General features: G+C 55.7%; 1 protein-coding gene across 1 annotated transcript; it reads right to left on the reverse strand.

Annotated features, from left to right (window-relative positions):
- Nucleotides 1–822: 822 nt before the first annotated feature.
- Nucleotides 823–8,468, reverse strand: RSAD2 (radical S-adenosyl methionine domain containing 2). Its single transcript, XM_009904023.2, has 6 exons — nt 8,114–8,468; nt 7,536–7,697; nt 4,919–5,148; nt 3,629–3,778; nt 1,808–1,840; nt 823–1,092 (listed from the first exon to the last, which is right to left on the reverse strand). The coding sequence occupies exons 1-6, from the start codon at nt 8,448–8,450 to the stop codon at nt 928–930; spliced, it is 1,077 nt and encodes a 358-aa protein (XP_009902325.2). The 5' UTR covers nt 8,451–8,468; the 3' UTR covers nt 823–927.
- Nucleotides 8,469–10,966: the final 2,498 nt, after the last annotated feature.

Consider the following 10,966-nt stretch of genomic DNA (forward strand, 5'->3'; position numbering starts at 1 on the left):
TCTTGCTGGGAAGAATTTCTTCCTCACCTCCAGCCTGAACCTCCCCTGGCACAGCTTGAGACTGTGTCCTCTTGTTCTGCTGCTGGCTGCCTGGAAGAGACCAACCCCCACCTGGCTACAGCCTCCCTGCAGGGAGTTGGCAAGAGCAAGAAGGTCTCCCCTGAGCCTCTTCTTCTCCAGGCTAAGCAACCCCAGCTCCCTCAGCCTCTCTTCCCAGGGCTGTGCTCCAGACCCCTCCCCAGCTTTCTTGCCCTTCTCTGGACACCTTCCAGCAGCTCAACATCTTTCCTAAGCTGAGGAGCCCAGAACTGGACACAGGACTCAAGGTGTGGCCTAAGCAGTGCTGAGCACAGGGCACAATGACTTCCCTGCTCCTGCTGGCCACACTCTTCCTGATGCAGGCCAGGATGCCCTTGGCCTTCTTGGCCACCTGGGCACACTGCTGGCTCATGCTCAGCTGCTGTCAACCAGCACCCCCAGGTTTTTGGGTTTTGGGTTCTTCTCTGGCAGGCAGACACCATTTCCCATGTGGCATTACATTCCTTCTTTGTCCTTCCTCAAGTCCTTCATACAGTGGACTAGAAAGCAGATTTCATAGCTCCGTGGAAAAGTTTGGGTTGGAAGGGACTTGAAAGCTCATCCAGGGATGATGCCACAGGCAGGGACACCTCCCACCAGCACAGGTTGCTCAAGGCCTCATCCAGCCTGGCCTTGAACACCTCCAGGGAGGGGACATCCACAACCCACCTGGGCAACCTGTGCCAGTGTCTCCCCAGCCTCTCTGCCAAGATCTGTTGATGAGAAAGCTCTGAAGGTCCTTGCTCATGTTCTACCTTGATCCATGCTCTGAAGGCTCTATCAGGTACACACACACACACAAACCCACTGTCTTTGCACACTGTGCTTGTTTGCTCTCCCTGCATGCAGTTACCAGTCCAGTTTCATGTCTGCTTTGCTCCACACATACTTTCCTCCTCTCTTGAGGAACATCTTCTCATCAAATCCACTGTGTTTGATAGCTGCTTCCACACCAACGTCCAGGATGGACCTGGAAGGCTCTTTCCGTCCCTTTTGGCAGTTTAGGAAACGCATCTGGAACACAACAGAGAAGATGTTGGGAAGGCAGAGAACCACAGAATGCTTTGGGTTGGAAGGCACCTCCAAAGCTCCTCCAGTCCAAGCCCCTCCAGTCCAAGCCCCCTGCAGGCAGCAGGGACATCCTCCACTGGATCAGGTTGCTCACAGCCTTGCCCAGCCTCACCTTGAAGATCTCCAGGCACAGAGCCTCAACCACCTCCCTGAGCAACCTGCTGCAGTGTTCCAGCAGCCTCCTGGTGCAGAACTTGTTCCTCACATCCAATCTCAATCTGCTCTGCTCTCATTTCAAACCCTTGCCCCTGCATCCTGTCCCTGCAGGCCTGACCTTGGATATCTCCAGGTCACTTGGTAAAAGCTTCCTTCTTCTAGGCAAGGAAGCAACTTGCGCTGCAATCCCTTAAACCCCATAGCACCCCAGAACTGGTGAGGCTGGAAAAGACCTTTGAGATCTCCAAGCCCAACCCCTCACCTGCAGCTCTCAGTTCCACCACTGCTGCTTAGCCACTGCCACTGCCCCACATCCCTCAGCACCACATCCATGCCCCTTTTAAACACTTCCCCCAAAGCCCAAGTGCATGAAGCTTCACTGGAGGGCTCAGGAGGCTCAGAAGCTCACAGACTGACACAGAGACACATCTCAGCAGGAGCAAAGCCACTGCTCCCTGCTCTGTGCGTGCACAGAACTGCCAAGTGCCAAACAGAGACTTACATATTCATCCAGAATCAGGTAGGAGTCCTTCATCTGAAACAGACCCAGAGGGAGAGCTCAGTTAACACAGCCACCACAATTCCATCCCAGTGAAGAAGCAAGGACTGGAATGCAGCCAGAGGAGTGTGGGCAGCAGGGTAAGGGAGGGGATTCTGCCCCTTGGCTCTGCTCTGTGGAGACCCCCATCTTCAATCCTGCCTCCTGTTCTGGTGTCCCCAGCAGCAGAAGGACACAGAGCTGGTGGAGAGAGGCCAGAGGAGGACACAAAGATGCTCCAAGCTGTGAGCACAGGCTGAGGGAGCTGGGGCTGTGCAGCCTGGAGAAGAGAAGGCTCCAGGGGGAACCTCAGAGCTGCCTGCCAGGACCTGAAGGGATTCTGCAGGAAGGCTGCAGAGAGACTTTTGCTAAGGGGGTCTGGAGCTGGGCCAAGGGGGAGTGGTTTGAAGCTGAGGCAGAGCAGGGTTAGACTGAAGATGAAGACAAAGTTCTTTGGTAGGAAGGTGCTGAGCCTCTGGCACAGGCTGCCCAGGGAGGCTGTGGCTGCCTCCTGCCTGGGGATGTTCAGGGTCAGGCTGGATGAGGCCTTGAGCAGCTGAGTCTGGCTGAGAGGTGTCCCTGTCCATGGTGGGGAGCTTGGAGCAGAGGAGCTCTGAGGCCTCTTCCAACCTGAGCCATTCTGGGATTCTAAACAAGCAACTATGGACTCAAAGCCTGATCTTTAAAGCTTTCAGGCAGTGTCTAAGTGAAATGTGAAAGCCCAGCTGGATAAAGGTGTTTTAAATAATATCAAAGCTTTTGCTTAACTCCCAGACCAGCAGAACCTTTTGCATACTGGGATGGTGATGTCATTTTCCTACCAAATGACATGATGAGGGCTGCTTGGTTATCACCCCAGCTCACCAAGGTGTCCTCCCAGCTCAAAGGTAGCCTCCCAGCTCGAAAAGCTTTCAGTTCTGCCCCAAGCAAGAGCCCAACAGCTGGAGCCACAGCATCTGGGAAATCTTTCACTTGGAAAAGGCCTCCAAGAGGTCCAACCAGCAACCCAACCCCACCATGGCCACTAAACCATGTCCCAAAGTGCCATGGCCACACATTCCTTGAACACTTCCAGGCAAGGTGACTCCACCACCTCCCTGGGCAGCCTGTGCCAGTCCCTGACCACTCCTGCAGTCATGGAATTTCCCCTAAAATTCAACTTAAACTTCCCCTGGCACCATTCCAGGCCATTTCCTCTCCTCCTGTTACCTGATGCTGGGGAGAAGAGACCAACCCCCTCCTGGCTCCAACCTCCTTTCCAGGGAGCTGCAGAGAGCAATGAGGTCTCCCTCAGCCTCCCCTTCTCCACACTCAACACCCCCAGCTCCCTCAGCTGCTCCTCCCCAGCCCTCTTCTCCAGACCCTTCCCCAGCTCTGTTGCCCTTCTCTGGCCCTGCTCCAGCTCCTCAATGTCCTTCTTGCAGTGAGGAGCCCAAAACTGAGCCCAGCATTCAAGGTGCAGGGAGGGGCACAATCACTTCCCTGCACCTTGAAGGTCTCTTGAAGGCCTCTTCCAACCAAACCAATTCCATCATCCTATGATTCAGTGTCCTGGAGCCCACACAACGCTGTCAGAAGGTTCTTGCTCTTCTCTGCTCTTAACTTTGTGCTCAGTAAAAGGCTTGAAGGAAAGCAGGAAGCCTTGGTTTCCACCATAACAAAGCAGTGGCTGCCAAAGCTGTGCCCTCCCTCAGACAATGCTCACAGGAGAAGTGTTCATTGCCAGGAAAGCCTCTCGCTCCTGCCCAGCTCCAGGAAGGTCCAACAGGCCAGGTTCATCCTTACCTTCTGATTAGACTCAGGTACCAAGCAGGAGATGTCCTTGTGGCGAGCCAGGAACTGTTCAAATTCCTCATCACTGATGACAAATTTCTCTGCTTCTCTCAGGGCATCCTCACCACAGTTCTCCCCTTCGATGAGCAAGCACTGGAACACCTGAGGGCAGAGAGCACCTCCTTAAGATTTGCTGTTTGCACTTGGCTGGAGAGTAGGGAGCTGGCCCCATGGCAAAAGCCTTCAGCAGGAATGGCCTTAATTCTCCTGTCACTGGAGCCACACTGACACAAACTGTGACATGAAGACAGACACTTGGGGGTGTTGGGTGCTCCCCAGGAGCCAGCAGTGCCCTCCTGCAGCCCAGCACACAGCCAGAGGAGTGTGGGCAGCAGGACAAGAGAAGGGATTCTGCCCTTTGGCTCTGCTCTGCTCAGATCTCACCTCCAATCCTGCCTCCAGCTCTGCTGTCCCCAGCAGGAGAAGGACACAGAGCTGCTGGAGAGAGTCCAGAGGAGGCCAGTTACCATAACAGGTTGCCCAGGGAGGTGGTTGAGGCTCCATCCCTCAAGGTCAGGCTGGACAGGGCTCTGAGCAACCTGATCTAGTGGAGGATGTCCCTGCTGAGTGCAGGTGCCTGGACTGGCTGAGCTTTGGAGGTCCCTTCCAACCCAAACCATTCTGTGATTTGTGTTGAGTGGAAATTACTGATGGTCAAGAAATGAACTAAGGAAGGGCAAGAGAGGGGATTCAGCCCCTTGGCTCTGCTCTGCTGAGACCCCTCCTTCAATCCTGCCTCCAGCTCTGCTGTCCCCAGCAGGAGAAGGACACAGAGCTGCTGGAGTGAGCCCAGAGGAGGCCACAAAGATGCTCCAAGGGCTGGAGCAGCTCTGCTGGGAGCACAGGCTGAGGGAGCTGGGGCTGTGCAGCCTGCAGAGGAGAAGGCTCCAGGGGCACCTCAGAGCTGCTGCCAGGACCTGAAGGGAGCCTGCAGGAAGGCTGCAGAGAGACTTCTCCTGAGGGGGTCTGGAGCCAGGCCAAGGGGGAATGGTTTGGAGCTGAGGCAGAGCAGGGTCAGAGTGGAGCTGAGGAAGAAGTTCTTCAGTCCCAGGGAGCTGAGCCTCTGGCACAGGCTGCCCAGGAGGTGTTCCAGAACCCTGTGGCCACGGCTCTTAGGGCCATGGTTTGGTGGCCACGGTGGTGTTGGGTCGAGGGCTGGGCTGGGCGATCTTGGAGGCCTTTTCCCACCCAAACAGGGCTGTGATCCACAGGGGAGACCCGAGGCAGCCATCAGCTGCTCACCTTCCAGCGCACAGGGTTGAGGGCCTGGATCTGCTGGTTCATGTCCTCCTCCACGTTGAATCTGTTGATGACTGAGTTGAGCTTGAAGGCCACGGCGTAGTCGCGGCACCAGCGCCGCAGCCGCTGCAGGTTCCCCACGTGGCTCCTCGTGCCCTGCCCACGGCCGATCAAGGCATTGACCTCCTCCACAAAGCTGTCACAGGAGATGGCCAGGATGTCTAAATATTCACCTGCAAGCAGGGGTGCAAACACCACTCAGCACCTAGCCCCTCACAGGGAAGAGCTGCAGAATCACCAGGACGGGAAAGACCTCAGAGATCATCCAGCCCAAACCTGCCACCCAGCGCCACCCAAGCAAGGAAACCAGGGCACCCAGTGCCTCACCCAGGCTCTTCTTAAACACCGCCAGTGATCCTGTCTGGAGTGTCAGGGGGTGATAGGACTGGGGGGAAGGGAGGAAAACTAGAAGTGGGGAGATTGAGATTGGCTGTGAGGAAGAAGTTGTTCCCCATGAGGGTGGTGAGAGCCTGGCACAGGTTGCCCAGGGGGGTGGTGGAAGCCTCCTGCCTGGAGGTGTTTGCAGCCAGGCTGGATGTGGCTGTGAGCAACCTGCTGCAGTGTGAGGTGTCCCTGGCCATGGCAAGGGACTGGCTGAGCCTTGAGGTCCCTTCCAGCCCTGACAATTCTGTGATTCTATGATTCTATGGTGACTCCACCACCTCCCTGGGCAGCACATCCCAATGGCCAATCTCTCTTGCTGGGAAGAATTTCTTCCTCACCTCCAGCCTAAACCTCCCCTGGCACAGCTTGAGACTGTGTCCTCTTGTTCTGCTGCTGGTTGACTTGGAGGAGAGACCAACCCCCACCTGGCTACAACCTCCCTTCAGGTAGTTGTAGACAGCAAGAAGGCCTCCCCTGAGCCTCCTCTTCTGCAGGCTAAGCAACCCCAGCTCCCTCAGCCTCTCCTCACAGGGCTGTGCTCCAGACCCCTCCCCAGCTCTGTTGCCCTTCTCTGGACACCTTCCAGCATCTCAACATCTTTCCTAAACTGAGGGGCCCAGAACTGGACACAGGACTCGAGGTGTGGCCTAACCAGTGCTGAGCACAGGGAGAATCACTTCCCTGCTCCTGCTGGCCACACTATTCCTGATGCAGGCCAGGATGCCCTTGGCCTTCTTGGCCACCTGGGCACACTGCTGGCTCATCTCAACCTCTACCCCCAGGTCCCTCTCTGCCTGGCTGCTCTCAGCCACTCTGACCCCAGCCTGTAGCACTGCCTGGGATTGTTGTGGCCAATGTGCAGAACCTGGCACTTGGATGTGTTCAATCTCCTGCCTTTGGCCTCTGCCCATCTGCCCAGCCTGGCAAGGTCCCTCTGCAGAGCTCTCCTACCCTCCCACAGCTCAACTCCTGCCTCCAGCTTGGTGTCATCTGCAAATTCACTGATGATGGACTCAATCCCCTTGTCCAGATCATCAATAAAGACACTGAAAGCTGTCAGGACTCTGCCCACTTTCACTTCCTCAGGGTTTGTCACCAAGCGCTGTGGAAATGCAGTTGTGGGGCTTCATCACAGCAACCACAAAAGCCACAGCAGCTGCAGTAGCATCACAGCACACAGTCTGTGTGGCTCCAGCCTTACAGAGGTGGTCTGAGCTGTCACTTCATTACCCTCTCATGCCAGAGAGGCCACACTGCCTGTGCTCACCACACAAGGTTCACCACATGCCCTTGGGATTTCCATTTGGTTTGCATTTAGTGTCAGTGCAGAACTACCAAAACACCTCCCACTTTGCACCACAACCCATCCTTGGATGAGGCTGCCCCAAGGAAGCTCCCAAACCCCTCCAGTGATGCTGTGCCTACTGCTTTCTCCTCACCTTATTGATTCATAGATTCACAGAATGGGTTGGGTTGGAAGGGACCTTAAAGGTCATCCAGTTCCAGCCCCACGGCTATGGGCAGGGACACCTCCCACCAGCCCAGGCTGCTCAAGGCCTCATCCATCCAACTTGGTTTGTGGTTAGTGTCAATGAACCACTACCAAACCATCTCCCACTTGCTCCTTAACCCAGGGAGGCTGCCCCAGCCCCACCAGTGCTGCTGTGCTCTCTGCTTTCTCCTCACCACTCCTGGTTTAGTGCAAATGAACCTTCTCCTACATGCACCAAACCTCATCTCTGGGTGAGGCTGCCCCAGGGAGGCTGCCTCAGCCCCACCAGTGCTGCTGTGCTCTCTGCTTGCTCCTCACCACACCTGGTTTAGTGCAAATGAACCTTGTGCTTGCACCAAACCTCACCTCTGGGTGAGGCTGCCCTAGGGAGGCTGCCCCAGCCCCACCAGTGCTGCTGTGCTCTCTGCTTGCTCCTCACCACACCTGGTTTAGTGCAAATGAACCTTGTGCTTGCACCAAACCTCACCTCTGGGTGAGGCTGCCCTAGGGAGGCTGCCCCAGCCCCACCAGTGCTGCTGTGCCCTCTGCTTTCTCCTCACCACTCCTGGTTTAGTGCAAATGAATCATCTCCTACATGGACCAAACCTCACCTCTGGGTGAGGCTGCCCCAGGGAGGCTGCCCCAGCCCCACCAGTGCTGCTGTGCTCTCTGCTCTCTCCTTACCATACTTCTTGAACCACTGCTCTCTGATCAAGCTGCCATTGCTAACAATGCTGACGCTTGGTAGCTTCAACTCCTGCTTGCAGAACTGGACCAGTTTGCCCACGAATTCTCCTCTGTCCTGAAGAAAAGGTTCTCCTCCTGAGAAATTGATTTTCTCCATGCCTAGAAAAGGGACAAAGAAAGATGTAATGAACCTCTCTGCCTGCCTGCTGCCTGCTCCTTCCACATGCTGTCAGTGCTATGCAAGGGACACCCCTTGGGATGGCTACAGGGACCAGAGGAGATGGCCTCAGGTTGCACCAGGAGAGGTATAGGTTGGATCTGAGAAGAAACTCCTTGACTGGAAGGGTTCTCCAAGCCTGGCACAGGCTGCTCAGGGAGGTAGTTGCATCCCCATCCCTGGAGGTGATTGAAAGCTGCAGAGATGTGGTGCTGAGGGCCATGGCTTAGCCCCAGCCTTGGTAGGGTTAGAGAATGGTTGAAGTGGATGACCTTAAAGGTCTTTTCCAGCCCGAATGAATCTGTGAGGCCATGGCACCACGGGGCCCCGGCCACCGGGGGCCTCCTCCCCCACTCACCTGCCTCCTTGAGCATCTTCAGCCCCCGCTTGGCCTCCTCCAGGGGCAGCACGAAGGAGGTCTTGGCCGTGTGGAAGCAGAAGCCGCACTTGTAGTTGCACTGCCGGGTGAAGTGATAATTAACGCTGGTGGGCGTCGGGGTCTCGGCTTCCCACTCCTCCCGCCGGCTGCCCGCCGTGGGGGCGGCGGTGCCGAGGGTCGGGCTCCGGCTCCAGCCGAGCAGGGGCAGGAAGAGGGGCTGCAGGCTCCAGCTCAGCGCATCCAGCCGCTCGCACAGCACCGCCAGCACCGCCCGCACCAGCGCCAGCGCACGGCGCCCTGCCACCCGCAGCGGCATCGCTCCGCTCCGCTCGGATCGGCTGGGCTCAGTCCTGCTAGAATCGCCTCGGCTCGGCTCGGCTCAACCCGGCTGGGCTCAGTTCTGCTAGAATCGACTCGGCTCTCCTCAGCACGGCACGGCTCGGCTCAGCTCAGCTCAGCTCAGCTCAGCTCGGCTTGACTTAGCCTGGTTGGACTCGGCTCGGCTCGGCTCGGCTCGCAGGCTCCGCTTTTAAGAGCGCGGCAGCCCCATCCCGTCCTGCTCCGGCCGCGCTGGGGCGAGGGGGAGAGCTGAGTTTCGTTTTCCATTCTCGCAGAAGAGAAACTTGGCTCCGAGCCACGGGCTCTGATTCGCTTTTTAATTTCTCCTGCTCCACACCCTGGCCCTATCCCTGGCACTGCAGGGTCCTCACCGAACCCACTGGCTGCCCAGGGTTGAGAGTCACTGGTGTAAGCCCCTCTACGTGTGAGCAGCTCTAGGTATTAACTTCTCTGGCTGTGACATCTTTAGGTATGAGCCTCTCTGGGTGTGAGCATCTCTGGGTGTGAGCATCTCTAGGTGTGAGCATGTCCAGGTGTGAGCATCTCAGCACTGGTTAGGCCACACCTTGAGTCCTGTGTCCAGTTCTGGGCCCCTCTGGTTAGGAAAGATGTTGAGCTGCTGGAAGGTGTCCAGAGAAGGGCAACAAAGCTGGGGAGGGGTCTGGAGCACAGCCCTGTGAGGAGAGGCTGAGGGAGCTGGGGTTGCTTAGCCTGGAGAAGAGGAGGCTCAGGGGAGACCTTCTTGCTCTCTCCAACTCCCTGCAATGAGGTTGGAGCCAGGTGGGGGTTGGTCTCTTCTGCCAGGCACCCAGCACCAGAACAAGAGGACACAGTCTCAATCTGTGCCAGGGGAGGTTTAGGCTGGAGGTGAGGAAAAAATTCTTCCCAGCAAGAGAGACTGGCCATTAGGATGTGCTGCCCAGGGAGGTGGTGGAGTCCCCATCACTGGAAGTGTTTAAGAAGAGCCTGGATGAGGCCCTTGGTGCCATGGTTGAGTTGATCAGATGGTGTTGGGTGATAGGTTGGACTTGATCTCAAAGTTCTTTTCCAACCTGGTCTATTCTATTCTATTCTATTCTATTCTATTCTATTCTATTCTATTCTATTCTATTCTATTCTATTCTATTCTCTCTCTACATGTGAGCATCTCTGGGTGTGAGCATCTCTGGGTGTGAGCATCTCGGGGTGTGAGCATCTCTAGGGGTGAGCATCTCTGGGTTTGAGCATCTCTAGGTGTGAGCATCTCTGGCTGTGAGCATCTCTGGCTGTGAGCATCTCTTGCACCTGAGGACTGATTTTGATCTGTATGGGCTGAGTGGCTTCAGTTCTCCTTGTCAAACCTCAGTGTGATTGATGAAGCACAGGGGAAGCTGAGCTTGTGTAGCTGTGCTGCAGCCTTCTTGGAGACAGCCAGGAGCTCTTGGAAGTTTAAATGGGTTTGCCAGACAGAGCACTCCAGGTGAGGGAGCCTGATGACTTCTGAGTGATGAAAATGCTGATCAACATGGAAAAGGTGAGAGACAGGAGGATGGAGCCAGACTCCTCTCAGTGGTGATCTGTGACAGGACAAGGGGCAATGGGTACAAACTGGAACACAGCAACAAACATCAGCTCAAGTCACAAGTCTTCACTTACAATCACAGGATCATTAAGGTTGGAAAAGATCTCTACATTCATCAAGTCCAACCTTCTCCCCAGCACCTCCATGGCCATTAACCATGCCTTGAAGTGCCACATCTGCACTTTGAGAGTGGCCAAGCACTGGACCAGACTGCCCAGGGAAGTTGTGGAGCCTCCCTCTCTGTAGGGCTTCCCAAACACACCTGTGTGGCTTACTCTGGGTGATCCTTCTCAGGCAGGGAGGTTGGACTGGAAGACCTCCAGAGGCACCTTCCTCCCCCTACCATTTCTGTGAGTCTATGAAAAGAAAATCCTTGTGGGGTCTTTAATTTCTCATCACTGTTATGGATGAAAATAGTTAACTTGCAGAATATCTGAATTCATGATGGGATTGCCCCCATTAGGGTTGGGGTTTTTGCCTTCCTTGACAGGGGTTAACTTGCTTCAGAATCACAGAATCAACCAGGTTGGAAGAGACCTCCAAGATCATCAAGTCCAACTGCTCACCCAACCCTAACTAACCAACTAAACCATGGCACTAAATGCCTCATCCAGGCTCTTCCTAAACACCTCCAGGGATGGTGACTCTACCACCTGCCTGGGCAGCACATTCCCATGGCAAATCTCTCTGTCTGGGAAGAACTTCTTTATAAGATCAAGCCTAAACTTCCCCCTGGCACAGCTTGAGACTGTGTCCTCTTGTTCTGGTGCTGGGGGCCTGGCAGAAGAGACCAACCCCCAGCTGGCTCCAACCTCCCTTCAGGTAGTTGTAGACAGCAAGAAGGTCTCCCCTGAGCTGCTTCTTCTCCAGGCTAAGCAACCCCAGCTCCCTCAGCCTCTCCTCACAGGGCTGTGCTCCAGACCCCTCCCCAG

Source organism: Dryobates pubescens, chromosome 3 (genome assembly GCF_014839835.1).
Source record: "Dryobates pubescens isolate bDryPub1 chromosome 3, bDryPub1.pri, whole genome shotgun sequence".
NCBI lineage: Eukaryota > Metazoa > Chordata > Aves > Piciformes > Picidae > Dryobates > Dryobates pubescens.

What these genes read in the sequence shown, in the direction of transcription:
- RSAD2 (XM_009904023.2), bottom strand. Translation starts at nt 8,450, where the DNA reads ATGCCGCTGCGGGTGGCAGGGCGCCGTGCGCTGGCGCTGGTGCGGGCG. An exon ending in GCAGTGGTTCAAGAAGTATG is followed by an intron (nt 5,149 to 7,535) that starts GTAAGGAGAGAG and finishes CCCTGCTTGCAG; the next exon opens with GTGAATATTTAGACATCCTG. An exon ending in TACCTGAGTCTAATCAGAAG is followed by an intron (nt 1,841 to 3,628) that starts GTAAGGATGAAC and finishes GGTCTGTTTCAG; the next exon opens with ATGAAGGACTCCTACCTGAT.